At 44.4% G+C, this 27,202-nt stretch overlaps 1 protein-coding gene across 2 annotated transcripts in view; it reads right to left on the bottom strand.

Moving 5' to 3' along the window:
* The window catches only part of LOC147596819 (zinc finger SWIM domain-containing protein 6-like), a 174,042-nt gene that overhangs the window by 77,221 nt on the left and 69,619 nt on the right, over window positions 1-27,202 (bottom strand). For both annotated transcript variants that reach the window (XM_086769518.1, XM_086769519.1), the window contains exon 2: window positions 12,735-13,091. In XM_086769518.1, the coding sequence (XP_086625644.1) occupies window positions 12,735-13,091 (357 nt within the window). The remainder of the gene's footprint in view (window positions 1-12,734; window positions 13,092-27,202) is intronic.

A 27,202-nucleotide genomic window follows, 5' to 3' on the forward strand; every position in this document is an offset into this window, starting at 1 on the left:
CTGTAAACAAAGGGGTGTGCGTCTTGGTGGAGCGGAGACTCCTGGTGCACCCAGCGTTGTTTGCTTGTTTCTATTCAATAAATTGGAAACTATAATTGGAAGCCTGTTTTGGGACTCAACTCATTTATAACACAGATAACAACAGCAGCACTAAACACACAGGAAAGAAACAGTACACTTTAAAAGGAAAAAAAAAACAGTTTGCTAGGCTATCCTTATACCAGTAAAAGGTAGACCCTTTTTAAATATGCAAATAATAATAAAATCATAGAATAGTTAGGGTTGGAAGGGACCTTCAAAGGTCATCTAGTCCAACCCCCTGCAAGGAGCAGGGACATCCCCAACTAGATCAGGTTGCTCAGAGCCTCATCCAGCCTGGCCTTGAACGTTTCCAGGGATGGGGCTTCCACCACCTCTCTGGGCAACCTGTTCCAGTGTTCTATAACTCGCATTGTAAAAATTTTTTTCCTAATATCCAATCTAAATCTACCTCCCTCTATTTTAAAACCATTACACCTCGCCCTATCATAGCAGGCCCTGCTGAAGAGTTTCTCCCTGTCTTTCTTGTAGGCCCCCTTGAGGTACTGGAAGTACACTATCAGGTCTCCCTGGAGCCTCCCCTTCTCCAGGCTGAACAGCCCCAACTCTCTCAGCTTGTCCTCATAGGAAAGGTGCTCCAGCCCTTTTATCATCTTTGTGGCCCTCCTCTGGACCTTCTCCAACTGATCCATGTCCTTCTTATGTTGGGGGTTCCAGAACTGGACACAGTACTCCAGGTGGGGTCTCACCAGGGCAGAGTAGAGGGGCAGAATCAAGTTCCTCGACCTGCTGGCCACACTCCTCTTGATGCAGCCCAGGATGCAGTTGGCTTTCTCGGCTGCAAACACATAGCTGGCTCATGTTGAGCTTCTCATCCACCAGCACTCCCAAGTCCTTCTCCTCAGGACTGCTCTCAATCCATTCTCCGACCAGCCTACATTTGTGCCTGGGATTGCCATGACCCAGGTGCAGGACCTTGCACTTGGCCTGGTTGAACTTCATGAGGTTCTCATAGGACCACCTCTCCAGCCTGTCAAGGTCCCTCTGGATGGCATCCCTCCCTTCCAGCGTGTCGACGGCACCACGCAACTTGGTGTCATCGGCAAACTTGCTGAGGGTGCACTCTATCCCACTGTCCATGTCACCGACAAAGATGCTGAACAGAGCCGGGCCCAATACAGACCCCCTGAGGAATGCCACATGTCACTGATCTCCACTTGGACATGGAGCCATTGATCACCACTCTCTGAGTGAGAACATCCAGTCAATTCCTTATCCACCCAGTGGTCCGTCCATCAAACCCACGTCTCTCTAGTTTAGAGAGAAGGATGTCGTGCAGGACAGTGTCAAATGCCTTGCACAAGTCCAGGTAGATGATATCCGTTGCTCGTCCCTTGTCCACCGATGCTGTCACTCCGTCATAGAAAGCCACCAAATTGGTCAGGCACGATCTGCCCTTGGTGAAGCCATGTTGGGTGTCGCCAACCACCTCCTTGCTCTCCATGTGCCTTAGCATGGTTTCCAGGAGAATCTGCTCCATGACCTTGCCAGGCATAGAGGTGAGACTGACCGGCCTGTAGTTGCCCAAGTCCTCCTTGTTTTCCTTTATAAAATTGGGGTTATATTCCCTCTCTTCCAGTCATCGGGGACCTCACCAGACTGCCACGACTTCTCAAAAACAATGGCCAGTGGCTTGGCAACTTCCTCCGCCAGTTCCCTCAGGACCCGCGGATGGATCTCATCAGGTCCCATGGACTTGTGCACCTTCAAGTTCCTTAGATGTTCCCGAACCTGCTCTTCCAGTACAGTGGGTGGTTCTTCATTCTCCCAGTCCCTGCTTGTCCCTTCCACAGCTTGGGCAATGTGGCTAGAGCCGTTGTCGGTGAAAACTGAGGCAAAATAGTTGTTGAGCACCTCAGCCTTCCCTATGCCCCAGGTAACCAGGTCTCCTGTTTCCTTCCAGAGAGGGCTCACATTCTCCTTGGTCTTCCTTTTCTCCTCAACATACCTGAAGAAGCTTTTCTTGTTGTCCTTGACATTCCTGATTAGATTCAATTCCGTCAGGGCTTTATCCTGCCTCACCTGATCCCTGGCTGTAATTTTCCCAGGCTACCTGTCCTTGCTTCCACTCTCTGTAGACTACCTTTTTGATTTTCAGTTGGTCCAGGAGCATATTTTTCATCCATGCAGGCCTCTTGCCATTTTTGCCCAACTTGCTCTTCATTGGGATGCATCGCTCCTGAGCTTGGAGGAGGTGATTCTTGAATATTAACCAGCTTTCCTGTGCCCCTCTTCTCTCCAGGGCTTTATTCCATGGTACTCTGCCCAGCAGTTCCCTGAAGAGGCCAAAGTCTGCCCTCCTGAAGTCCAGGGCAGAGAACTTGCTGCACTCCCTCCTTGCTGCCCTAAGGATCTTGAACTCCACCATCTCATGGTCACTGCAGCCAAGGCTGCCCTTGAGCTCCACATTCCCCACCAGCACCTCTTCGCGTTGGCTCCTCTATCACCTGCAGGAGGAAGTTATCATCCACACATTCCAGGAACCTCCTGGATTGCCTGTGCCCTGCTGTGTTGTCCCTCCAACAGATGTCAGGGTGGTTCAAGTCCCCCATGAGGACCAGGGCTTGTGACCGTGAGGCTGCTCCTATCTGCCTGTAGACGGCCTCATCCACTCGGTCTTCCTGGCCAGGTGGCCTGTAGCAAACCCCCACCATAATGTCACCTGTCCCTGCCCTCCCTCTAATCCTGACCCATCAGCTCCTCATCCATCCCCAGGCAGAGCTCCATGCACTCCAGCTTATCCAGAGAGGGAGACATCCCCTTCTCATCTAATGACAAATCAATGCTAATATGAGATTAATATGGAAACAGATCTCCTCCTCAGTCTTGCAGTTACTTTCTTATTTCCACTCAAATTCTCAGGAACATAGTTTGATCTTGCAATCAATTTATTTAACTGAAAGGTTCATATCTAAAACAAGACAGATCCAAAGCTGACAAATGTGGTTGATAATCCATTGTCCTGACAGTTATCTTCCTAGCCTTACACACCTGCCAGCTTCCTCCTCTATTATGGTATAGAAGTTAACAGGGAGAGAAAAAGCCTTAGCTAAGCAGGAGCCAAATCTACACCCAGCTTTCTGAGTCAGCATCCCCAAACTGAAACCCAATGTGATGCCAACAGTTATGCAGCACAGACTTGAAGGTATCAGTATGAATACCTCCTATTGTCTTCAATACAGAAAATTAGACCCCACAGATTAGACAGATCTGCAGTTTTAAAATCATCAGGAACACATACAGCTGTAGCAGTGTCCTGGTTTCAGCAGGGATGGAGTTAATTTTCTTCTCACTAGCCGGTGTGTTTTGGATTTTGTGTGTGAAGAATGTTGATAAAAACATTCTGATGATACGAGTTGTTGTGAATGAGACCAAGGACACTGTCTGGCTTTCCAAGTCTCGTTAACGTGCAGATGCGGGAAGCTGGGCAAAAGACAGACAGAATAATTGATCCAAACTGGCCAAAGAGAGTATTCCATGCCATAAACGTCATGCTCAGTATATAAGTGGGGGTTGCCCATGGGAGGGGGCATCATTTTTCAGTTATTCCTTTTCTTGTCGGGTATCCGTTTGGGCACCCTTGGCATTCTTTTCTTCTCTCTTGCTTGCTGGCATCGTTCCCTCTACCTTGCTAGCTTGCTCTCCCCCTTTGCTTGCTGCTCGGTGTTGTTCCTGTGATCGCTGCTCAGGACGGGCTGCGTCGGTCATTCGGACATCGGGTGGTGAGAAATTGTACATTGTTCATTTTGTATATTTTGTAGATATTAATATCCTTATATCCTGTTAGCTTTGTAGTTTTTAGTATTTTCAGTAAACTGTTTTTATCTCAACCCACGAGTTTTCCTTTCTTCCCAATTTCTCTCCCCTGTCCCACTAGATAGGGGCAGGGTGAATAAGAAACTGTGTGGTGATCCGGGCTAAACCACCACAGTCTTTTTGGCGCCCAACGTGGGGCAACAAGGGGCCTCACTAGATCAGTCGTGAGATCATCGGACCTTAGTCTGAGGATCCAAGGTTCAAGCCCCAGTCAGTCCCGAAGGGTTGAGATAAGGACAGGTTTGAACACAGTGTGTTGAAAACAGATTTGTTACAAGTGTTCATTAAGCCGGTTTGGTCATCGCTGGGCACAATGTTATTTCATTTGTTCTCGCAGTTGTTTTTAGAGCTGTACTGGATAGCACCCTACTTGCCGTATTTTCTGTTTGTCGGTGTTTGTGCACGCTTTATCAATGATGTGTGTTGGATCAAAGGTATCGTTCTGCTGTGCTATGCGGCACTGATTTGTTTAGTGAGATTGCTGGTAACGGGACCATTTTCATATCTGTACTCAATGGCGGCAGGCAGTGTGCAGAGCGAGGAGGCAGAGGCAGCTCCACCCGGGTATTTCGGGAGCCATCTTGTGGGTGTTGTTTGGAACTATACCTGTTGTTTTGTTCCGGGAAGCCAGGCCGTGGGGGGAACATCTGTTTACAGCTTTCCCCACCTCACCAAGCTAATTTCAACAGCTTTTGAGAATTTTGAATACCCTTTTTATACCCCTACCACCATGTTCATGGTGACAAGTCTCTTGCAGCTATCTCAGATCTTGATATTGATGAAGTTTAAACAGTTTTTTAAAAGTATTATGGCTCCTCCAATCCCTGCAACAGACACTGTGGCTACTCAAACTGCTGCTACAAATACTGCAGCTACTTCAGCCGCTACAGCAGGTGCTGCAGCTACCCCAGCCCCTGCTACAGGCACTGCGATTGCTTCAGCCCCCACGCCAGACACTGTGGCTACTCAAACCTCAGCAAGCAGTACCAAAGAGAAACCGAAAAACCAATCATCTACACCAGTATCAGTTGCCCCTGTACATAAGAAATACACCAAAAAATCAGTTCGCATAGTGAAAGATGATGATGAACCAGGCCCATCACATGATCAGGGAGACACAGAAGGGGAGGTAGTCACCCGATCCCTATCCCTGAGTGAGCTGCGAGATATGCGAAAAGATTTCAGCCGTAATCAAGGTGAGCAACTTGTCACCTGGTTGCTCCGATGCTGGGACAGAGGGGCCAGTAGCCTGGAATTAGAAGGCAGGGAAGCCAGGCAGCTGGGATCTCTGTCTAGGGAAGCAGCCATTGACAGGGCGATTGGAAGAGAGTCAGCAGCCTGCAGCCTCTGGAGGCGACTCCTGTCAGGTGTGAGGGACAGGTATTTCTTTAAGGAAGATATTGTATGCCACCCAAGCAAGTGGACCACCATGGAGAGAGGTATCCAGTTTCTGAGGGAATTAGCTGTTCGGGAGCTGATTTATCATAACCTGGATGACCCACGGACATCCGTAGATCCAGATGAAATTGAATGTACCCGACCCATGTGGCGGAAATTTGTACAGAGTGCACCATCATCGTATGCCAACTCATTGGCAGCAATGAGTTGGAAAGATGATGAGATGCCACCAGTACGTGCAGTGGCTAACCAGCTCCGACAATATGAAGACAATCTCTCTTCCCCGATGCGGGCCTGTGTCTCAGCTATAGAAAGACTGACTGAGAAATCTGAAAGCCAGTTTGAAAAACTGTTAGAAAAACTATCTGAGGTGTGTGAGAAACTTGAAGATTCTTGCTCCCCACCTGCACGGACTAATATCTCAGCTATTAGAAGAAGACCTCATCCTCCTCCTGCTCAAGGGAGACAGTACACCCGACGAGATGACCTATGGTTTACCTTGCGTGACCAAGGAGAGGATATGAGGAAGTGGGATGGAAAGCCTACCTCGGCCCTAGAGGCACGTGTACGTGAGTTGCGAGGTAAAACAATCACAAAGGGAGGTTCTTCCAGGCAATTTGCTGCTCCAGTCTCCAGTGGGCAGTTCCCCAGACAGCGTAGAAGGGCTGATCTCACCTCTGATCCTACGGAAGGAACTTCTGATTCATATTCACAGAAAGTGAACAGAAAATATTACAAACAGGACTAGAGGGGCCCTGCCTCCAGCCAGGCGGAGGAGAGGGACAACAGAGTTTATTGGACTGTATGGATTAAATGGCCTGGCACATCAGACCCACAAAGGTATAAAGCTCTAGTAGACACTGGTGCACAGTGTACTCTAATACCATCAAGCTATAAAGGGGCACAACCCATTTGTATTTCTGGAGTGACAGGAGGATCCCAAGAGCTGACTGTATTGGAGGCTGAAGTAAGTTTGACTGGGAATGAGTGGCAAAAGCACCCCATAGTGACTGGCCCAGATGCTCCATGCATTCTTGGTATAGATTACCTCAGGAGTGGGTATTTCAAAGACCCAAAAGGGCACCGGTGGGCTTTTGGTATAGCCACCGTGGAGACAGAGAAAAATAAACAGCTGTCCATCTTGCCCAGACTTTCAAAGGACCCTTCCGTTGTGGGAAAGCTGAAGGTTGAAGAACAAAAGGTACCAATTGCTACTACCACGGTGCACCGGCGGCAATATCGCACCAACCGAGACTCCATAATCCCCATCCTCAAGCTGATTCGTCGACTGGAGAGCCAGGGAGTGATCAGCAAGTCCCGCTCACCCTTTAACAGTCCCATATGGCCAGTGAGAAAATCTAATGGAGAATGGAGACTAACAATGGACTATCGTGGCCTAAATGAGGTTACACCACCAATGAGTGCTGCCGTGCCAGACATGCTAGAACTTCAGTATGAACTGGAGTCAAAAGCAGCCAAGTGGTATGCCACCATCGATATTGCCAATGCGTTCTTCTCCATTCCTCTGGCACCAGAATGCAGGCCACAGTTTGCTTTCACTTGGAGGGGTGTCCAGTACACCTGGAATCGACTGCCCCAGGGGTGGAAACACAGCCCCACCATTTGCCATGGACTGATCCAGACTGTATTAGAAAAGGGTGGAGCTCCAGAACATCTGCAATACATTGATGACATCATCGTATGGGGCAACACAGCAGAAGAAGTTTTTGAGAAAGGGGAGAAAATAATCCAAATCCTTCTGAAAGCCGGTTTTGCAATAAAACGAAGCAAAGTCAAGGGGCCTGCACAAGAGATCCAGTTTTTAGGAGTAAAGTGGCAAGATGGACGTCGTCACATTCCAATGGATGTGGTCAACAAAATAACAGCTATGGCTCCACCAGCTAACAAAAAGGAAACACAAGCCTTTTTAGGTGTTGTGGGTTTCTGGAGAATGCATATTCCAAATTACAGTATGATTGTAAGCCCTCTCTATGAAGTGACTCGAAAGAAGAATGATTTTAAATGGGGCCCTGAACAACGACAAGCCTTTGAACAAATTAAACAGGAGATTGTTCATGCAGTAGCCCTTGGGCCAGTCCGGACAGGACAAGATGTGAAAAACATCCTCTACACCGCAGCCGGGGAGAATGGCCCTACCTGGAGTCTTTGGCAGAGAACATCAGGAGAGACTCGAGGTCGACCCCTAGGCTTTTGGAGCCGGGGATATAGAGGATCTGAGGCTCGCTATACTCCAACTGAAAAAGAGATACTGGCAGCATACGAAGGAGTTCGAGCTGCTTCAGAAGTGATTGGTACCGAAGCACAGCTCCTCCTGGCACCCCGATTGCCAGTGCTGGGCTGGATGTTCAAAGGGAAGGTCCCCTCTACACATCATGCAACTGATGCCACGTGGAGTAAATGGGTCGCACTGATCACACAGCGAGCCCGAATAGGAAACCCCAATCGCCCAGGAATCTTAGAAGTAATCACAGATTGGCCAGAAGGCAAAGATTTTGGAATGCCGCCAGAGGAAGAGGTGACACGTGCTGAAGAAGCCCCACCATACAACAACCTCCCAGAAAATGAGAGGCGATATGCTTTGTTCACTGATGGATCCTGTCGTATTGTAGGAAAACATCGAAAGTGGAAAGCTGCTGTGTGGAGTCCTACACGACGAGTGGCAGAAGCCACTGAAGGCCAAGGTGAATCAAGTCAGTTTGCAGAGGTGAAAGCCATCCAGCTGGCTTTAGACATTGCTGAACGGGAAAAATGGCCAAAGCTCTATCTCTACACTGACTCATGGATGGTGGCAAATGCCCTGTGGGGGTGGTTAAAGCAATGGAAACAGAGCAACTGGCAGCGCAGAGGCAAACCCATCTGGGCTGCCGCACTGTGGCAAGATATTGCTGCCCGGTTAGAGAAGCTTGTTGTAAAAGTACGTCACGTAGATGCTCACATACCCAAGAGTCGAGCCACTGAAGAACATCAAAACAACCAGCAAGTGGATCAGGCTGCTAAGATTAAAGTTTCCCAAGTGGACTTAGACTGGCAACACAGAGGTGAACTATTTTTAGCTCGGTGGGCCCATGACACCTCAGGTCATCAAGGAAGAGACGCAACATACAAATGGGCTCGTGATCGAGGGGTGGATTTAACCATGGACACTATTGCACAGGTTATCCACGACTGTGAGACATGCGCTGCAATTAAGCAAGCCAAGCGGCTAAAGCCTCTTTGGTATGGAGGACGATGGCTGAAATACAAATATGGAGAGGCCTGGCAGATTGATTACATCACACTCCCACAAACTCGCCAAGGCAAGCGCTATGTGCTTACAATGGTAGAAGCAACCACTGGGTGGCTAGAGACATATTCTGTACCCCATGCCACCGCCCGAAACACCATCTTGGGCCTTGAGAAGCAAGTTCTCTGGCGACATGGCACTCCAGACAGAATAGAGTCAGACAATGGGACTCATTTCCGAAACAACCTCATAGATACCTGGGCCAAAGAGCATGGCACTGAGTGGGTATATCACATCCCCTATCACGCACCAGCCTCTGGAAAGATTGAACGGTACAATGGACTGCTGAAAACTACACTGAAAGCAATGGGTGGTGGAACCTTCAAAAACTGGGACAAACATTTAGCAAAAGCCACTTGGTTAGTCAACACTCGGGGATCCATCAATCGAGCTGGCCCTGCCCAATCTGAACTTTTACATACTGTAGATGGTGATAAAGTTCCTGTGGTGCATGTAAGGAATATGTTGGGGAAAACAGTCTGGGTTATTCCTCCTCTGGGCAAAGGCAAACCCATCCGTGGGATTGTTTTCGCTCAAGGACCTGGGTGTACTTGGTGGGTGATGCGGGAGGATGGGGAAGTCCGATGTGTACCTCAAGGAGATTTGATTCTAGGTGAAAACAGCCAATAATTTGAACTGTATATAATCATGTCTGTAGTTCTTTTATGTTCTATCAGAGGTAGTGCAGCAAGAATCACACTCAACAGTGAAGAACAAGCTTTGATGAAACCGAGCGATGTGCAGCAGTGATGGAGTCAGAACTGGTGACCAACAACTTCCTCGAGATCAACATCTTCAACTCGCAGACCATGGACGTGATACACCAGCCGCGCCAGAGGTATCAGCTACGAGTTCCAGATGCAGTATGTAACAACTTCACACTACATACCATCTCTCCGGCCCTGAGAGACTGCTATCACAGATGGGGCCCAAAGTCATGGACTAAATTAACTCAACAGACTTTGGAGGGATAGCTCATAGATTGAGATAGTGATATCTGTGTGTATATCTATAAGCATGACGTAAATGGTATGGAATAAGGGGTGGATACTGTCCTGGTTTCAGCAGGGATGGAGTTAATTTTCTTCTCACTAGCCGGTGTGTTTTGGATTTTGTGTGTGAAGAATGTTGATAAAAACATTCTGATGATACGAGTTGTTGTGAATGAGACCAAGGACACTGTCTGGCTTTCCAAGTCTCGTTAACGTGCAGATGCGGGAAGCTGGGCAAAAGACAGACAGAATAATTGATCCAAACTGGCCAAAGAGAGTATTCCATGCCATAAACGTCATGCTCAGTATATAAGTGGGGGTTGCCCATGGGAGGGGGCATCATTTTTCAGTTATTCCTTTTCTTGTCGGGTATCCGTTTGGGCACCCTTGGCATTCTTTTCTTCTCTCTTGCTTGCTGGCATCGTTCCCTCTACCTTGCTAGCTTGCTCTCCCCCTTTGCTTGCTGCTCGGTGTTGTTCCTGTGATCGCTGCTCAGGACGGGCTGCGTCGGTCATTCGGACATCGGGTGGTGAGAAATTGTACATTGTTCATTTTGTATATTTTGTAGATATTAATATCCTTATATCCTGTTAGCTTTGTAGTTTTTAGTATTTTCAGTAAACTGTTTTTATCTCAACCCACGAGTTTTCCTTTCTTCCCAATTTCTCTCCCCTGTCCCACTAGATAGGGGCAGGGTGAATAAGAAACTGTGTGGTGATCCGGGCTAAACCACCACAAGCAGTCACATGAGAAAATTAGTACACAACAAATCTTCTCAAATGTAAGAGGTGCTCTTGTACCTTAAAAATATACAAAACCCTCTTCTAATGTAATCATCACCAAGTGAAAATTAACATGGCAAATACAGGGAGGATTTCCAATAAATCATTTGGCTCTCCTGAAGAAGTTAGTGAATAGACAACACATTCCTGCACTTCTAACAGCATCCCCTCCTTTTTTTCCTGCAGTGAGGCTCAGTCATGAAGCAAGAAAGGATATTCTATCACTTGTATCCACTGAAGAACTTAAAAGGATTTGTCATTTCAAAACCCATGTCATCAGTGTAAGTCACTTCACTAGTCCCCGCAGTAACCTCCTTCACAAGGAAGGCGGTCAAAGCCAGTCATCGAATGCTGCATAAGACAGAATTTTGAGCAAATAAACAGTTATCCAATTCACCTTTTGTGAAAGTACTGCAGAGTTATTCCATCTCCCTAGCCAGCTCATAAGCAAGTCAATAAGACTGCTGTGGTCAGAGATCTTCAAAGCCCTAGATCATTCTTATGTAACAATAAGTAGTATTCAAGAGCCGATTTCTTTTGCCTATCACTAGAAATATATGAAAACCAGAACTAGAAATTTTATATAAAACAGCCCTGGAATTAAAACATCTCTAGGTAACACTGAAGAGATTTTCCTCATCCAAGTCCAGATTCAGGATTTTCCTTTAATCAAAGCTGTTTCTGGTGTTTCTGTGCAAGGTCTCCTCTTACTTTTATAAGCAAGTTTTTGTAAGCAAGTTTTCCCTCTTACTTACCTGTGCCTTCAAGCAGTGTTCAGTATAATTCCACTTCAAACATTGGTTTAGTGAGGTTAAACTTTTCAAAGCAAGAGAGGTCTACAAGACAGTTTTGTATTATAAACTAAACACCTGCAGCACAGCAGATATGACAGAGTGAATGGTGATCTTATGTTTAGCCACCTATGCTATTAGAATCAGGGGTAGATTTCTTCTGGTTAGCTTTTTTATTTCTAATTTAAGGAATTTTATTAAAGATCAAAATAACAGAATTACAGTATGAATCCCAGAAGAACACTCACTTGCTATATAATCAGAGGAAGAAATTTTTTCCTTAAAAGAATCTTGGAATTGTTAACATTTTAAACATATTAAATAAAAAAATAAATCAGATCATGGTTTCATGGGAGTCTGAGGAAAATCAGGAGATTATAGATCCTCTTTTGTAACCCAGCTTTCTTTGGTAATAGCAGTTTATTTTCTTGTGCTGCCTGGATTTTCTACTTCAGTTTTTGGTAGTTTATTAAGAAATACCAACAGTCAATAAAGACACACTGCAATTTCATTTACTAGGAAAACAGCAACATGTAAAAGACAAATATTTTAGTTTTGTGGATATTTTTAAAACTACCCTACTGAAACTCATTGTGAAATTTTGTAATTGATCAACAACTTAAGGGGTTTTTTTTGTCCTATTATTTTTGCTAGTTGGGCTATGATATAAGCATTAAATCTCTCTCTAAAAATACTTTAAATACTAATGAGTAAAGAGATATTTTGATAATAAGGAAATAGCTGACAAAGATCAACATGCCGATGATTAGTATAATTACAGACAATGTTGATGAAGTTTAAGCATTCTGTCATTTCTCCTCTTACATTAGCCATAGTATAGCTAATATAGCCAATATAGCCATCATACGTCCTTCCTTTCCCACTCTTGTCTTCCCCTTTTCTGATCACCCTTGACTGTTTTAGTCTTCTCTGCACCACTTGCATACTCACCATAATTCTTTCTTCCCCTTAATTCCTTACATTCAGACTATTACCAACTCTCATGCAATACATGCCTTCAGCTTACAACATCTGAGCATCTTCCTCTATTGCTTCATGTCCTGCATCTGCTTTAGCTTCCCTTTCCACTGCCACCAGGCAGCTCTGCAAACCACCTTCTCATTATGTCCCACAACAACTAGAGCAATCGCCTTGCCTCTGGCCACATCCCCATAGCCCTCAAAGCCAAAGAGCACTGCTCACGAAATTCACCTTCTTGCAGCACTGTCTGCCTAGGCCTGCCAGGGTCACTGGACCCTAAGGAGAGGGGCTAGGCTGCAGATGAGCCCTGTTATCAAAGACTCCCTTCTTTTGTTACACCTACTCTGTATCTAACAAACATGTCTTTTCTCTTTTTCAAAAAGTATTACTTCCTAAACATCTTAAAGCAAAGGTTCAATAACAGAATCCTCTTTAGTAAAAACCATAAAATCACAAAATAATTCAGGTTGGAAGGGATCTCAGGAGGGCATGCTCCTGAATGCCACAAAAAAAAAAAAGCTCAAAACCAAAAAGGAAATGAAACAAAAGGAAGAACAAGCATCAAACTTACCATGGACTTGATTGATTTCTGAATTCTGAGAAAGAATTTCATCTGCTAATTTTTGAGCAGTTGGCAAAACTTCTGTGTGGTGCACTGTGATCAAATACTGTACAAATTTTTGTAGTTGATCTCTACTCATTTGAAAGAGTGTCTCTGAAATGGGAAGATGCAGTTTGATCTGATCTGGCTTGCGGATCCGGTATAAAGAGAGTGCCACAACATGGGCACAGTAAAATATATCCTTGTTTCCACAGCTGCAGGTCACTGAGGTAATCTTGCAACGATCAAAGCTGATAGCTACATTGCAAACAGTTTCTGGCTCCGATTGTATTGCAGGCTCTGTCACTGTGCCACTCAAGTGGAAACCTGTGAAGGGAAAAAAAAAGAGAGTTTACATTATTAAGTAAAATACCATATCTCATTATAAATAATCTTTCATTAATCAAGTAAAAGGCATCATCTATTTCTGAGAAATTATATATCTTAAAGAATTTGCTTTAATTACAAATATGATGAACCCTTTCTTTCATATGTACCCTTTTCATCTCCAATAAAATCAAAGGAGGTTAAAAGCTAGTTTACAAGCCCTCTTTGCTATTCCATCACAACATTCATAAAAGTTTGATAGCAAGAAAAACATTTATTTGTGTCCTGGTTTGGGCAGGGATGGAGTTAATTTTCCTCTCAGTAGCCAGTGTGGTTTGGATTTCAGATATGAAGAATGTTGATAAAACACCCTGATGATAGGAGTTGTTGCTAATGAGACCAAGGACGCTGTCTGGCTTTCCAAGTCTCACTAATTTGCAGATGCAGGAAGTTGGGAGAAAGACAGACAGAATAATTGACCCAAACTGGCCAAAGAGAGTATTCCATGCCATAAACGTCATGCTCAGTATATAAGTGTGGTTATCCCCAGGGGGGCATCCATTTTTCCATCTCTCTCTTGCTCACTGGCATCATTCCTTCTACCTTGCTGGCTCCCTTTTTGCTCCTTTGCTTGCTGCTTGGTGTCGTTTCCATGATTGCTGCTCGGGACGGGCTGTATTGGTCATTGGGACATTGGGTGGTGAGAAATAGTGCATTGTTCATTTTGTATATTTTAGTATCCTTATATTCTGTTATTATTGTAGTTTTCCTTTGCTATTCTAGTAAACTGTCTTCATCTCAACCCAGGAGTTTTCCTTTCTTCCCAACTCTCTCCCCCATTCCCGCTGGGGAGGGGGAGGGTGAGCGAGAAACTGTGTGGTAACTCGGCCTAAACCATCACAATTTGGTAAATGATAGCTGCAGAAGCAGAGTTGCATCTGATTAAGACCAATGTGAAACTCTCAGTAGCTCAGCAAGTTGGTAGCAATTTTCCAAATCTCATACCAGAGAGCCTGCACCTACCAGCAAATTTAACCATTCTCTCAATCAGTAAGAAGGAAGTAGTGCACTGTAGTGGCACGAACCCAGGTCCCTTTCCACTCTGCCACTGATGTGACACAAGTCACTTAATACTTTTGCTTTCACCTCTCCCACCACTGAGCTGATGCTAAAGCTCACCTTCAACTCAAGCAATCCGGTAGGGCAGCTATGTTTGTGTAGCTCTTTGGAAATGAAAATTGCTGCAGTTACCAATACACAGGATATCAGATTTATAATACTGAATGAGACACGCATGCACTGTTTCAGAAGTCTGCATTTCCACTTGGCATGAAAAAACACAAGGCAAAAGAGCTGGGTTTTCTTATATTTTAAGAAGGTATGTTATACCGTAAGAAAGATGCTCACTTCAGCCACTACTCAAGAAAGCACCCTGTTGAACCAAGGTCTCAAACTCTGTTCTCTGAAGATCAGACCTAAACCCATCTTTGTTTTCCCCAACATGAAGACTCAGGTTTGGCTCTCAATATTTTAGCACTGCAGAATTTGAATGTTTCTTTTGGATTTTATGTAAACATGACATTGATTTTTGGCTCAAGCATTAAGTCAGAGGTATAGATACAGAGCAATACAAACAAATTTGATATGCTATATCAGTATTAAACTTCAACAGACTGTGCCTATAAAATCTGGAACAGATACTATAAGTAAGGTGTTATACATTAACGATTTATAATGGAAATAATATAAAACCACACTCTCTCAAAGTCCAAAACTGATTTAGTATTCTTGAAATATAAGAAAAGTGTGTTGTAGGAAGCAGTATCACATGAAAATTAGGTGGAAAAAAAGAAATATATACATAGTTCTAATCCAAAATGTTGTATCTCCAATTGTTTTTAAAAAGCTCTTCAAGCTACAGGAAATGAAGAGGAAAATCTCTCATGTTTTCCATTTGTTTATTCTGTTCATTTCAGAGCAGGTTGTGCAGTCAGCACCACTGGATTACATACAACTGCAGTACTCTGATACTCTACCCTGAAGAAGGTCATACATACACACTAACCTCACTTTTGCAAGAAAATGTTTAGCAGTTAAAGTAGTTAGAGTTGAAGCTGAAGAGGCAGCAAGCTGTAAAGTGCACAGAGAGGAAGGGGGAGGAGGACAAAGCAGCCCAGTCATTTGTGGTATTTTTGCTCTTGGCTCTACTCTACACTTATACAGAGGAGAGGGGAATTGCCCCTTGAATCATGAGCTCCTTCCTCTGCCTTTCTATTTGGTTTTTAAGTAGTCGGGGCACGATCCCATGAGTGTCCTCTCTCAAAAAAAATGAGGCTTAGTTAAAACTTAGCCAGCTCTATTTCAGGTTAATTCCCAGTAAATGAGAATTGGATTGGTGGTCTCAAAGAAATTATACAGGAGATTATTACTTTTTTAAAAATATCACTTTCCTATGAAGCATACATAAAACTCTCTCTCATCTATGAGCTGAGGAAAAGCCTAACACTTGAACACTGAAAGGGCCTGATCCCACTCCTTCCTGCTCTTCCTATTAATTCCAATAGAAAAATCTTTCATTGGGTCTTTTTCATAGAATCATAGAATGGTTAGGGTTGGAAGGGACCTTCAAAGGTCATCTAGTCCAAACCCCCTGCAAGGAGCAGGGACATCCCCAACTAGATCAGGTTTCCCAGAGCCTCATCCAACCTGGCCTTGAACGTTTCCAGGGATGGGGCTTCCACCACCTCTCTGGCCAGCCTGTTCCAGTGTTCTACAACCCTCAGTGTAAAAAATTTCTTCCTAATATCCAATCTAAATCTACCTCCCTCTATTTTAAAACCGTTACCCCTAGTCCTGTCACAACAGGCCCTACTGAACAGTCTCTCCCCATCTTTTCTATTAAATCACTTAAAAAAAAAAAAGTGCCCAACCAGCTACTCCAGCAATATTATCACTTTTAATTTGTTAGTATATAATTTAAGCATTCAAAAGGTTAAAATTTTCCTAGACAGATGACTGTTTCCAGAAATATTTAGAGTTAACAGCAAACCCGCCTTTAAGTCCCTACTGGCATTCAGACACAAATGTAGCTCCCAGCTCTGCCTCCCTCTCCACTGAGATTTTTTGAGAATTCATGTTACAAGCAGCAACATTTATAAACACAGATCCTGATATAAATGACGACAGCACTAATACAGTCAAGTTACCTAACCCACCCTTCTTAAGTTACAGAGGGTTTAAACAAAAAGATCACTTGCCCTTGCAACCTAAAATGTAGAAGCTCTGTATTAACTACAGTGTAATGATGCACTATTCAAAATTCTAAAATGTTCCTATAGACAGAGAAAAAAAAGAAGTTAAAGAAAAAACCCTCTGTCGTAGTTCAGCCCCGATCGGGACCAGACTACGCAGTCTCTCTCTCGCTCCCCCCACCCTCCGAGAGAATAGGGGGAGATGATATAAGAAAAACGGCTCAAGGTTTGAGATAAGGACGGGGAGAAATCCTTAAAGTTACCATTACGGGCAAAACAGACTCAACTTGGGGAAAAACACTCATTTATTTCTAAAACTAACAGGAGAATGAGACAGGGAACAAGATAACCTCCCCCCACCCCTCCCTCTTCCTGGGCTTAACATTATCTCTACTACCTCCCCTCTCGAGCGGCAAGGGGGAAAAAGGGAATGGGGGTCGCGGTCAGTTCGTCACGCGTTGTTAAATGCCGCTATATCATCGTCGGGGGAAGAACTCCTCTCATTCCTCCCCTGCTCCAGCGTGGGGTCCCTCCCACGGGCCACAGTCCTTCATGAAACTGCTCCAGCGTGGGTCATCTCTTCCACAGGGTGCAGTCCCTCCAGAACAGCTGTCCCAGTGGGCCCTCCACAGGCCACAGTCTCCTTCAGGCCTCCACCTGCTCCGGCGTGGGGTCCTCCCAGCAGCGGGTCCGCCCTAGGCCCGGCCGAGTCCACTGAACAAAGGGGAGCGACTTCTAGCAGTTTCCTACAGAAGCAACCACCTTAGGCCCCCCCTCACTAACAAAACCAGAACACCCTCTCATTCAAGGGGAGCTGCATCCATTTGTGATTCAGTCAACAATATAGCAAGCTATTATATAGTGAACTTTAGCTGAAAAAAATATTTTGAATAATTCTTATTTAAAAATGCCAATAACACGGCATCAAAACAAACACATTATCCGCTCAAAAAATAGCAGGCTATTCTTATGAACATAAAATAATAGTACTTCAACAAAATTTATTTTAAAAACTCCAAACCTGCATTGCATGTATTAATATATTTGCTGTCAAGAATTCTAATTATTAAAAAAATAATCACTTTAAATTCACACTTGCAGTTGAAAGCTTTGACTGAAATGCAACTATACATCAACACTATTGTTTATCCTTTACAGAAAATACAAAACATCAGAACTAGTGAGAAGAGGGGCTAAGGAAACTTAGGACAGTCCTGATAAGAACCAAGGGGTCTCCTTCAGGAGCCAGCTAAAACTGGACAAATGACCTCTTGGAACTAATTGTAATACCTAAAATGACTTCTTGGAACTAATTGTAATACCTAAATGACCTCTTGGAACTAATTTTAATACGGAGCGGGGATAGCTCATGCATATGTATAGGCGTGTTTTTCTAACTTCATGCATATGTAACACTTGGTTGTATAAAATTCAAAGTGAATTGCCGTGCCAGGGGCGCACGGTTTTGGTGGGACTACCCCCCGTGCTGCCCGGCGCTGAATAAACATACCTACTTTACAGTCTTACAGATTGTGGAGTCTGCTTTCCGCACGTCAGTTTGGCGAGCCAGCCAGGAGGCTCTCTGCTTGGCTGCGGGATCGACTGCGGAGCGGACTCTCCTAGGCGCGCCCCGAGCACTTTCCTCGGAGGAGCCTCCGCTGCCAGCCGCTCACCACGGGAGCAGACAACAACCTCTTGAAGCCGCGGACCAAACGGTATGTTTAACGATAGGGGCCTGTAAGTTGTACGCGTGGCCGGGGCAGCTGGTAAATCGCGCAGAGACGTCTGGCGTGCAGCATAGTCCCCTTTGGGTGGGTACCCAGGTTGGTTTGGGGCTCCAGTTGGGGACTCACTGACCGATAGAGTGACCACTAGTGATCCTGGGAATAGATCAAATTAGTCTGTGTTTTGCTGGTATCGATTTTTGGTTCTTGTAATAAGGCATTTTGTGTTGGCTACTGATTTGGACTTGCTGAGCCATAGTGTCTGCGTGAAGGATTCTTGTGTGTGTGTGATCTATGTTGCATGGTAAAAATTCTATGTTGCGTGCAGGACCTCCTATGGTGTAAATGCCTGTGTTGTGAAAGCGTGAGTGAGTCTTGGGAATCCCAGCAAAGCTGTGACTGTGTGTGTGGCGTGAGGTCTGTCCAGCCGCCCCTAGCAGCCCAGATTCTTCTGAGGTGGGCTAGAAAGCAAGGGGACTTTCCTCTTTCCCAAGTTTCTTGTATGAGTGTGTGACCACTATGAGTGTGTGGACGTTCACGAGAGTGTGAACACTGTGAGTCTATGTAAATTGTATTGTTTGTGTGCAAAGATTGAATTGGATCCAAAGTGTGTGTTTGTAACCGCGGTAGTAGTTTATTGTGTTCTGTCATTGTAGATTCCTTTGTTCCCTTGTGGTGGGACCCTGACGGTCCTGAATAGTGTCCTTTACACCACGGTAACTCTCGTAAACCTATATTTTGTTCTAGAGTGTAAGTGTTGTGGTGAAAAAGTTGTGGGTAGAGTTTGGCTGGAATTCCGAGCATCCTAAGTGTAAAATTTAGACTGGGATAAGAAAGAAAGGGCTGTGTTTGTGTACAAAAGAAGGATAAATAATAAATCAATAAATATGGGAGGGGGTCAGAGCGGAGGAATAATAAAGAAAAGTCCTCTGGGCTGCATACTTGCTCACTGGAAAGATATTGCTGGGACTGGAAGTACGGAAAGTAAAAAGACCCTTATCAAATATTGCAATCAATGGTGGCCGTTGTATAAGCTAGAAGGTGAGGCTAAGTGGCCGTCTGATGGGTCAATAGATTATAACACCCTTTTACAACTAATGCTGTTTTTAAGAAGAGAAAGAAAATGGGATAAGGTTTCGTATGCAGATATGTTTTTCACCCTCCGAAACCACCCGGAATGGCAAAGGGACTGTGGGATGGTGCCCCCACAGAACCCTATGGTACTCGCGCTTGAGCGAGAAAACAACAAGGAGCTCAGAGGTAAACTGAGGCGGTGTTGTTCGGCATGTAGTATTGGACAAAGATGTACTAAGGCAAGTAAGATTCATCAGGCGCCAGAACAAGATTTAACTGATTTATTTAAGCCTCCCCCTCGACCACAGGAACAGGATGCGGACTCGGACAGAGCTTCGACTCCCCCGGACAGTCCCGTATCTTCCCGTACTAGGAAGAAATCCGCTCCAACAGTTTTGCAAGCACCTCTCCGGGAGGCGGTGGGGCCGGATGGTGGGATGATGTTAATTAAAGTACCCTTTTCTACTGCTGACCTAGGGGAGTGGAAAAAGATTGCAAAAGATTATAGGAGTGACCCGGTAAGTGTAACTAAGCATTTCCAATTTATTATAAAGCAACATAATCCTGATTGGAAGGATATACAATTATTATTGGAACAGCAGGGAATCTGGCCGAAGACCATTATAAAGTTACAGGAGGGAACATTAAGGAACATTTCCCCTCCAAGATCCAAAGTGGGATGTTAATAGATCTGCACATATGGAAAAATTGCAGGAGTACCAGGAATCGATTTCAAAGGGAATGGAGAAGGCAATCCCCAAAACTATAAATTGGTCAGCTTTGTATGCAATCGGACAGAGCCCTTCCGAGTCCCCATCTGAATTCCTGGATCGATTGAGGGACGTGATGCGCCGCAGCACACCGCTGGATCCTGGGTCAGAGGCAGGAATACAACAATTAATCTCCCTATTCTTGGGTCAATCCACAGGAGATATAAGACGCAAACTTCAGAAGTTACGCCCCACAGAAAGCAGGAATTTAGAAGTGCTGCTGGATGAAGCATGGAGAGTGTTTAGTAACAGAGAGGAAGAATATAGGCAAGGGCAAAAGAAGCTGATAGCTGTCATGCGGGAGGAAAGGGAAAAAGGGATTAAACGGAACCTGCCTCTTGTGGGTAAAAATCAGTGTGCTTTCTGTAAGAATTTTGGTCACTGGAAGAGGGAATGCCCAAAGAATAAGAAAGGGGGCCAAAGGGCTCACACAGGAAGAACAATAGCCCACGTAGGGAAAGACTGACGGGAACCTGGGGGATCTACCCTAGCGGATCCACTGGTTATAATTAAGCTAGGGGAAAAACAAGAAAAAGTAGAATTCTTAATAGATACAGGGGCAACATACTCGGTTTTGAATCAAGCCTTGATGCCCCTGGGGAATGATTATGTTATGGTAAAAGGGGCGACTGGCCAAAGTGAAAAGGCATATTTTTGTAAGCCTCTAAAATACAAATTGGGAAAACAATGGGGCATCCACAAGTTTTTATATATGCCCAACTCCCCAAAAGCACTTTTGGGAAGAGATTTGTTGGAACAATTGGGAGCAAAAATCACATTTGAAAAAGGAGAAATTACTCTGGAGGTAAAAGATCAACAATACATTCAAATATTGAGTCTAACCTTAACCAGTCTTCCCTCAGAAGGAAAAATTAACGAGGAAATCCTAAACCAAGTGTACCCGGGGGTATGGGCTACCGACGTACCGGGAAGAGCGAAAAATGCTCCACTGGTCAAAATTAAAGTTAAGAAAGACCAACAACCGGTAAGAATTAAACAATATCCCCTAAAGAAGGAAGATAGAGAAGGAATCCAGCCAGTGATAGAAAAATTTCTACAATTAGGACTATTAAAGGAGTGTGAGTCTGAATTCAATACCCCTATATTACCTGTTCGGAAACCTGATGGGTCATATAGGGTGGTCCAAGACTTACGGGCAGTGAATAAGATAACTGAAGACCTCTACCCAGTAGTGGTGAATCCATATACCCTGCTGACTGCGTTAACACCTGATCTAATTTGGTTTACTGTCTTAGATTTGAAGGATGCTTTCTTTTGCCTCCCTCTCCACGAAGCCAGTCAAAAATTGTTTGCATTCGAATGGGAAAATCCTAAGAGTGGTCGGAAGACCCAGCTCACTTGGACGGTGTTGCCGCAAGGATTTAAGAATAGTCCTACCATTTTTGGCAATCAGCTTGCAAAAGACCTGGAATCCTGGGAAACCCCGTCTGAGAAAGGAAAATTGTTGCAGTATGTGGATGATATCCTGATCGCCACCAGGACAGAGGAAGACTGTATGGCATGGACGGCGAGTCTGTTAAACTTCTTAGGACTCCAAGGATACCGGGTGTCCAAGAAGAAGGCCCAGGCAACGCAGCGTAAAGTGAATTATTTGGGCTATGAAATTAGTGCGGGGCAGAGAACTTTGGGGCAGGCCCGCAAAGAGGTGATATGCCAAACTCAGAAACCCCAGACAGTAAAGGAGTTGCGGACCTTTCTGGGAATGACAGGGTGGTGTCGATTGTGGATTTACAATTATGGACTGCTTGTTAAACCACTGTATGCGCTGACAGCGACTGAGCAGAAACACCTTGAATGGAATAAGGAGGCTGAACAAGCTTTTGAGCGACTGAAAAAGGCTCTGATGTCAGCCCCGGCCTTAGGACTCCCAGATGTGAGTAAGCCGTTTCTTCTTTTCTCTCATGAAAAGCAGGGCATTGCCCTAGGAATACTGGTACAGGATCTGGGTCCGCATCGACGGGCAGTTGCCTACCTCTCTAAGCAGTTAGACGCGACTGCAAAGGGCTGGCCTGGATGCCTACGGGCGGTTGCAGCTGTGATACTGAACATACAGGAAGCCCAAAAGTTTACTCTGGGTCAGAAAATGACTGTTTTTGTGTCCCATGCAGTGTCAGCAGTACTGGAAGCAAAGGGTGGGCACTGGCTCTCTCCACAAAGATTCCTGCGATATCAAGCTGTGATAGTGGAACAGGATGATGTGGAAATCGTGGTCACTAACATTGTCAACCCAGCTTCTTTTCTCAGTGGGAACGCAGGAGAACCAGTGCATCATGACTGTTTGGAAACCATCGAAGCAACATACGCAAGCCGCCCAGACCTGAAGGATAGCCCCATAAAAAATGGGGAAAACTGGTTCACAGACGGGAGCAGCTATGCCTCGAATGGCAATCGACATGCAGGATACGCCATCACCACCAGTCAAGAGGTAATAGAATCAGGGCCTTTGCCCATGAACACCTCTGCACAGAAGGCAGAAATAATTGCCCTAACCCGAGCCCTGGAGTTGGCCCAGGGCAAAACTGTGAACATTTACACGGACTCAAAATATGCCTTCAGAGTTGTGCACGCACATGGAGCAATTTGGAAAGAAAGAGGCTTATTGAACTCCCAAGGGAAAAATATCAAACATGCAGAAGAAATTCTGAAGCTACTAGAAGCTGTCCAACTCCCTGAGAAAGTGGCAATTATTAATTAAGGCACACCAGAAAGTGAGCTCAGATTTGGAAAAAGGGAATGAACTGGCGGACAGGGAGGCAAAACAAGTGGCCAAAACGAAGGTAAAACTAGAAGGGGCCCTAATTCCTGATAGGCAAATCTCCCTACAAGGTAAGCCAAAATATACCAAAGAAGATCAGAAACTTATTACAGACTTAGAAGGGTCATATAATGAAGAGGGGTGGGCTTATACCCCACAGGGAAGACTAATTATTCCCTCTTGTTTACTGTGGCACTTGATACGGGAGGAACATAGAAAAAGGCACTGGGGAACAGAGGCTCTGTATAAACATTTGATAAGAGAAATTGTAGCCAGAAACTTATATACCACAGTGAGACAGGTGACTCAACAGTGTGACCTTTGCCTCCAGACTAATCCAAAAAATACTCCCAAACCAGAAATGGGCCAGATTGGGAAGGGCAATGGGCCTGGACAACAATGGCAGGTTGATTTTACAGAACTTCCAAGAAAAGGGGGGTATCGATATTTGCTGGTATTAACTGACACCTTTTCAGGTTGGCCAGAAGCGTTCCCAACTAGGACAGCCAAGGCTCGGGAGGTAACTAAAGTATTGGTACAAGAGATAATACCACGTTTTGGGGTTCCGGCAACCATATCCTCTGACAGAGGACCACATTTTGTCTCAAAAATAGCGCAACAAATCAGCCACCATTTAGGTATAGATTGGCAACTTCATACCCCGTATCGCCCTCAGTCGAGTGGCCAAGTAGAGAAAATGAATCACTTAATCAAACAGCAAATTGTGAAATTGGGACAAGAAGCAAACTTAACGTGGCCTCAGTCTCTCCCTTTAGCCCTTCTGCGTATACGAACGAGACCAAGGGCAAAGGAAGGACTGAGCCCCTTTGAAATTTTGTATGGACGACCCTATGGAATACAAAAAGGGATATCTATGCAAATTGGGGACGAAATTATGACTTCCTACATGGTGGCATTGAGCAAACAGCTCAATAAAATTAGAAAGCATGTAATTGGGACCCGGGGAAGAGGTCTAGATGAACCTGTGCATGATATACAACCTGGAGATTATGTATATGTAAAGTCTCTTGCAGAAAAAACCCTGGAACCACAGTGGGAAGGACCGTATCAGGTACTCCTCACCTCCTTCACAGCAATCAAGATCAGAGAACAGAGTGCCTGGATACACCACACCAGGGTAAAAAGAGCACCGAAGTCTATCACGACGCTAGTCGTTATCCTGACAAGTAAAGTCGGGGCATGGGAAAGTAACACATTTCTGCAGCTCCATGAAAAAGTTGCTAAAGTCATGAATTGGTCTGACTGTTGATTATGCTCGCATCTGCCGAAAAACATGGGGAGTGGACACCCTGTAACGGCCATGGTCTTCCCAAAAGGTCTCAAGGCTTTCCTAGGCATGTCTCCCGAGGCGTATGCAGAGATAAAACAGGAAGATCTTAATTGGCAGATAAACTTAAATTTATGGGACGAAACCCAAGGTGTACCGTGCATTCAAGAGTGCAATTTAAAAACTGCCGCACCACTTGCGGGGGAAAATAGCGCTGATCCAAGGTGTAAGGGGAAGACATTCGTAGGACAATATCCCAATTGTACCAACTATCTTCCGTGGGCAGGAGCTAAATACTTATGGACAAAAGACCAAGTCCACATGAATAAAAAAATCAAACTGATGGGATTCCCTGCCCCACGTGGTTGGTACTGGATTTGTGGACATACAGGATATAAAATCTTACCATATAATTGGGCTGGCCGATGTACTATAGGGATCATAATACCTAACATTACGGTTACACGGAACCTGACCTACCTTAACACACCAAAATTCTTACACACACACATGAGACTTTTTCGGCAGAGGCGTGGTAACAACCCCCTGATAGACAAGCCCACTGGCTTTCATAGTTTTATATGATGGCTTATTCCAGGGTTGGGAGTGAGTGAGTTAGAAAAGGCTTTAGTAAATATTTCTGCTACTATGGAAAGTCTCGGTACTGCAACAGGGGATGCGATTCAAGCCCTCCAAGAGGAGACTTCTTCCCTGAAAAAAATGGTCCTCCAGAATAGGCTGGGTTTGGATATGTTGTTTGCCCAGCAAGGGGGATTATGTACTGCTATAGGTGGACATTGTTGTACATATGTAAACCAGGAGAAAAGGATAGAAAAAGACTTATCTAAAATCTGGGAACAAACTAAAAGTTTTCATGAAATAACCAGGGACAACATTTCCTGGGGGTTTGACTTATGGGAAAAGTTAACCTCTTGGCTACCAAATTTAACATGGCTGAAACAACTATTTTTGGCAACAATTATAATTATAGCTTTGTTCATAATCCTTTTTATAACACTTCGGTGTGGCTTCTGGTGTTTCCAGAGCACGGGAAATTCCTATAGTAATTGGAAGAAAAACCAATTACGACAGAGGCTTGAGTCTAACCAATACTTTGAGAAAGTGCAAAATAAATAAACATTGTGCCAGAATTAGGTATAGTAAAAGAATTTACTAATTCTCTAGAAAAGGGGGGAATGAGAAGAGGGGCTAAGGAAACTTAGGACAGTCCTGATAAGAACCAAGGGGTCTCCTTCAGGAGCCAGCTAAAACTGGACAAATGACCTCTTGGAACTAATTGTAATACCTAAAATGACTTCTTGGAACTAATTGTAATACCTAAATGACCTCTCGGAACTAATTTTAATACGGAGCGGGGATAGCTCATGCATATGTATAGGCGTGTTTTTTTAACTTCATGCATATGTAACACTTGGTTGTATAAAATTCAAAGTGAATTGCCGTGCCAGGGGCGCACGGTTTTGGCGGGACTACCCCCCGTGCTGCCCGGCGCCGAATAAACATACCTACTTTACAGTCTTACAGATTGTGGAGTCTGCTTTCCGCACGTCACTAGATTACAGAAATACCCTAAAGCTTAAGAAACAGTGCCTTTGAATAGCTTTCTGACATGTGCCTTTTGAGAACACCATGCATACCTATGCACACATTATCTTAAAATTAGGAAATGTCTTACCGACTGTATTTTGAAAATAGAAGTGTTCCTTAATATCAATCCACTGACCTTTTTTCAAGCAGTTTACAAGAATCATCTTTATACTCATATTTAAAAAAAAATAACTCAAGAACTGTTTTACATTCCCAGAAGAAGAGGTTGCTTATAGAGAAAAAAAAATGGAAGAGCTTCTTCTGAGAGCTGAGAAGTCTTCAGTGAGCAAGACCTATGTAGGTAACTCCCTCCTATGTAACTTTAAGTTTGCAATCAGAATCACACCCTCTACCTTTAACAGTCATTCAAATTAACTTGCAGACTTGCCAGCTAAGATTTATTTAGACTACTATATTACTTGGCAAACACATAATCACTGTATAAAGTGAAAAAACACCTCTGCTTCATCTTGCCTACCAAACAACAATAAATGCTTATGGAAAGTAGTTCGCAACTGTGCTCATTAGCTATTGTTTCATAATTTATATCAGTGGTTGCATTTTTTTTCCCCTCCAAGACAAGCAAAAGTCTAAACCTAGTATCCTACATTCAATTCTTCTGAACATTGGAACACTCTAAAAAAAGATAAACAATACACTTCGAAATTATTATGAAGTCAAAACTTTGCATGCCAGCACTTAGCCTGAAGCTAATGTTAACAGCCTGTTTATAAGCCAGAGGAAAAAACTGATTTAAAGTGGAAAATACATACCCATAGTGTGATAAATGATTTAGTCCCAAACAGGATTCCAAATACAGTTTCCAATTTATTAAACAAATAGAGGCAAGCAAACAGCGCTGGGTGCGCCGGGAGTCTCCGCTCCACCAAGACGCACACCCCTTTGTTCACAGTTACAGTATTTATAACCTCTCCCGGTCCCCCCATCGTGCCTGTCTCCTTTTTAGGAGTTCACAATCTACATTCCATTGGTTACTCACACCGTTTGCAACAGGTGCTGATTGGCTAAAAGTACAGAAGCGGCTGGTCCCATATTTGGAGTTGTTTACGTGCCCGTGGCCATCAGCCCTTAGCCCATTTTCCCGCTACACTGTCAAGTGTCCTTCTTATAACCTTGCAGTCCTGCTAAGCAGGTAAAACCCCTAATCATGTTAATACTCTGAACTACAGAATTCTAACATATACAAGCATGTTCTTTGCAGGAAGCCAGAACTATGTACATATCATCCTGTTTCCTCTAAGCCTGTGACTATATAAGAACAAACAGGATAGTTAAAGATTCCATGTACAGAGAGGGTCACATTTCACCATGCAACCCTAGTATTGCTCCATATTGACAAGAATCAGGTGAACATATTTCACAATAGTACCTTAAACATGTGTTATGGTTTTGTTTAGTGAGGGGGGGCCTAAGGTGGTAGCTTCTGTAGGAAACTGCTAGAAGTCGCTCCCCTTTGTTCAGTGGACTCGGCCGGGCCTAGGGCGGACCTGCTGCTGGCCAAGGCCGAGCCAATTGGTAGCAGAATGTTCCCTGATAACACCTCTGTGATAACGTATTTAAGAAGGGGAAAACAGAAAAAAAAAAAAAAAAAAAAAAAAA

Source organism: Chlamydotis macqueenii, chromosome W, assembly GCF_036417535.1.
Source record: "Chlamydotis macqueenii isolate bChlMac1 chromosome W, bChlMac1.mat, whole genome shotgun sequence".
NCBI lineage: Eukaryota > Metazoa > Chordata > Aves > Otidiformes > Otididae > Chlamydotis > Chlamydotis macqueenii.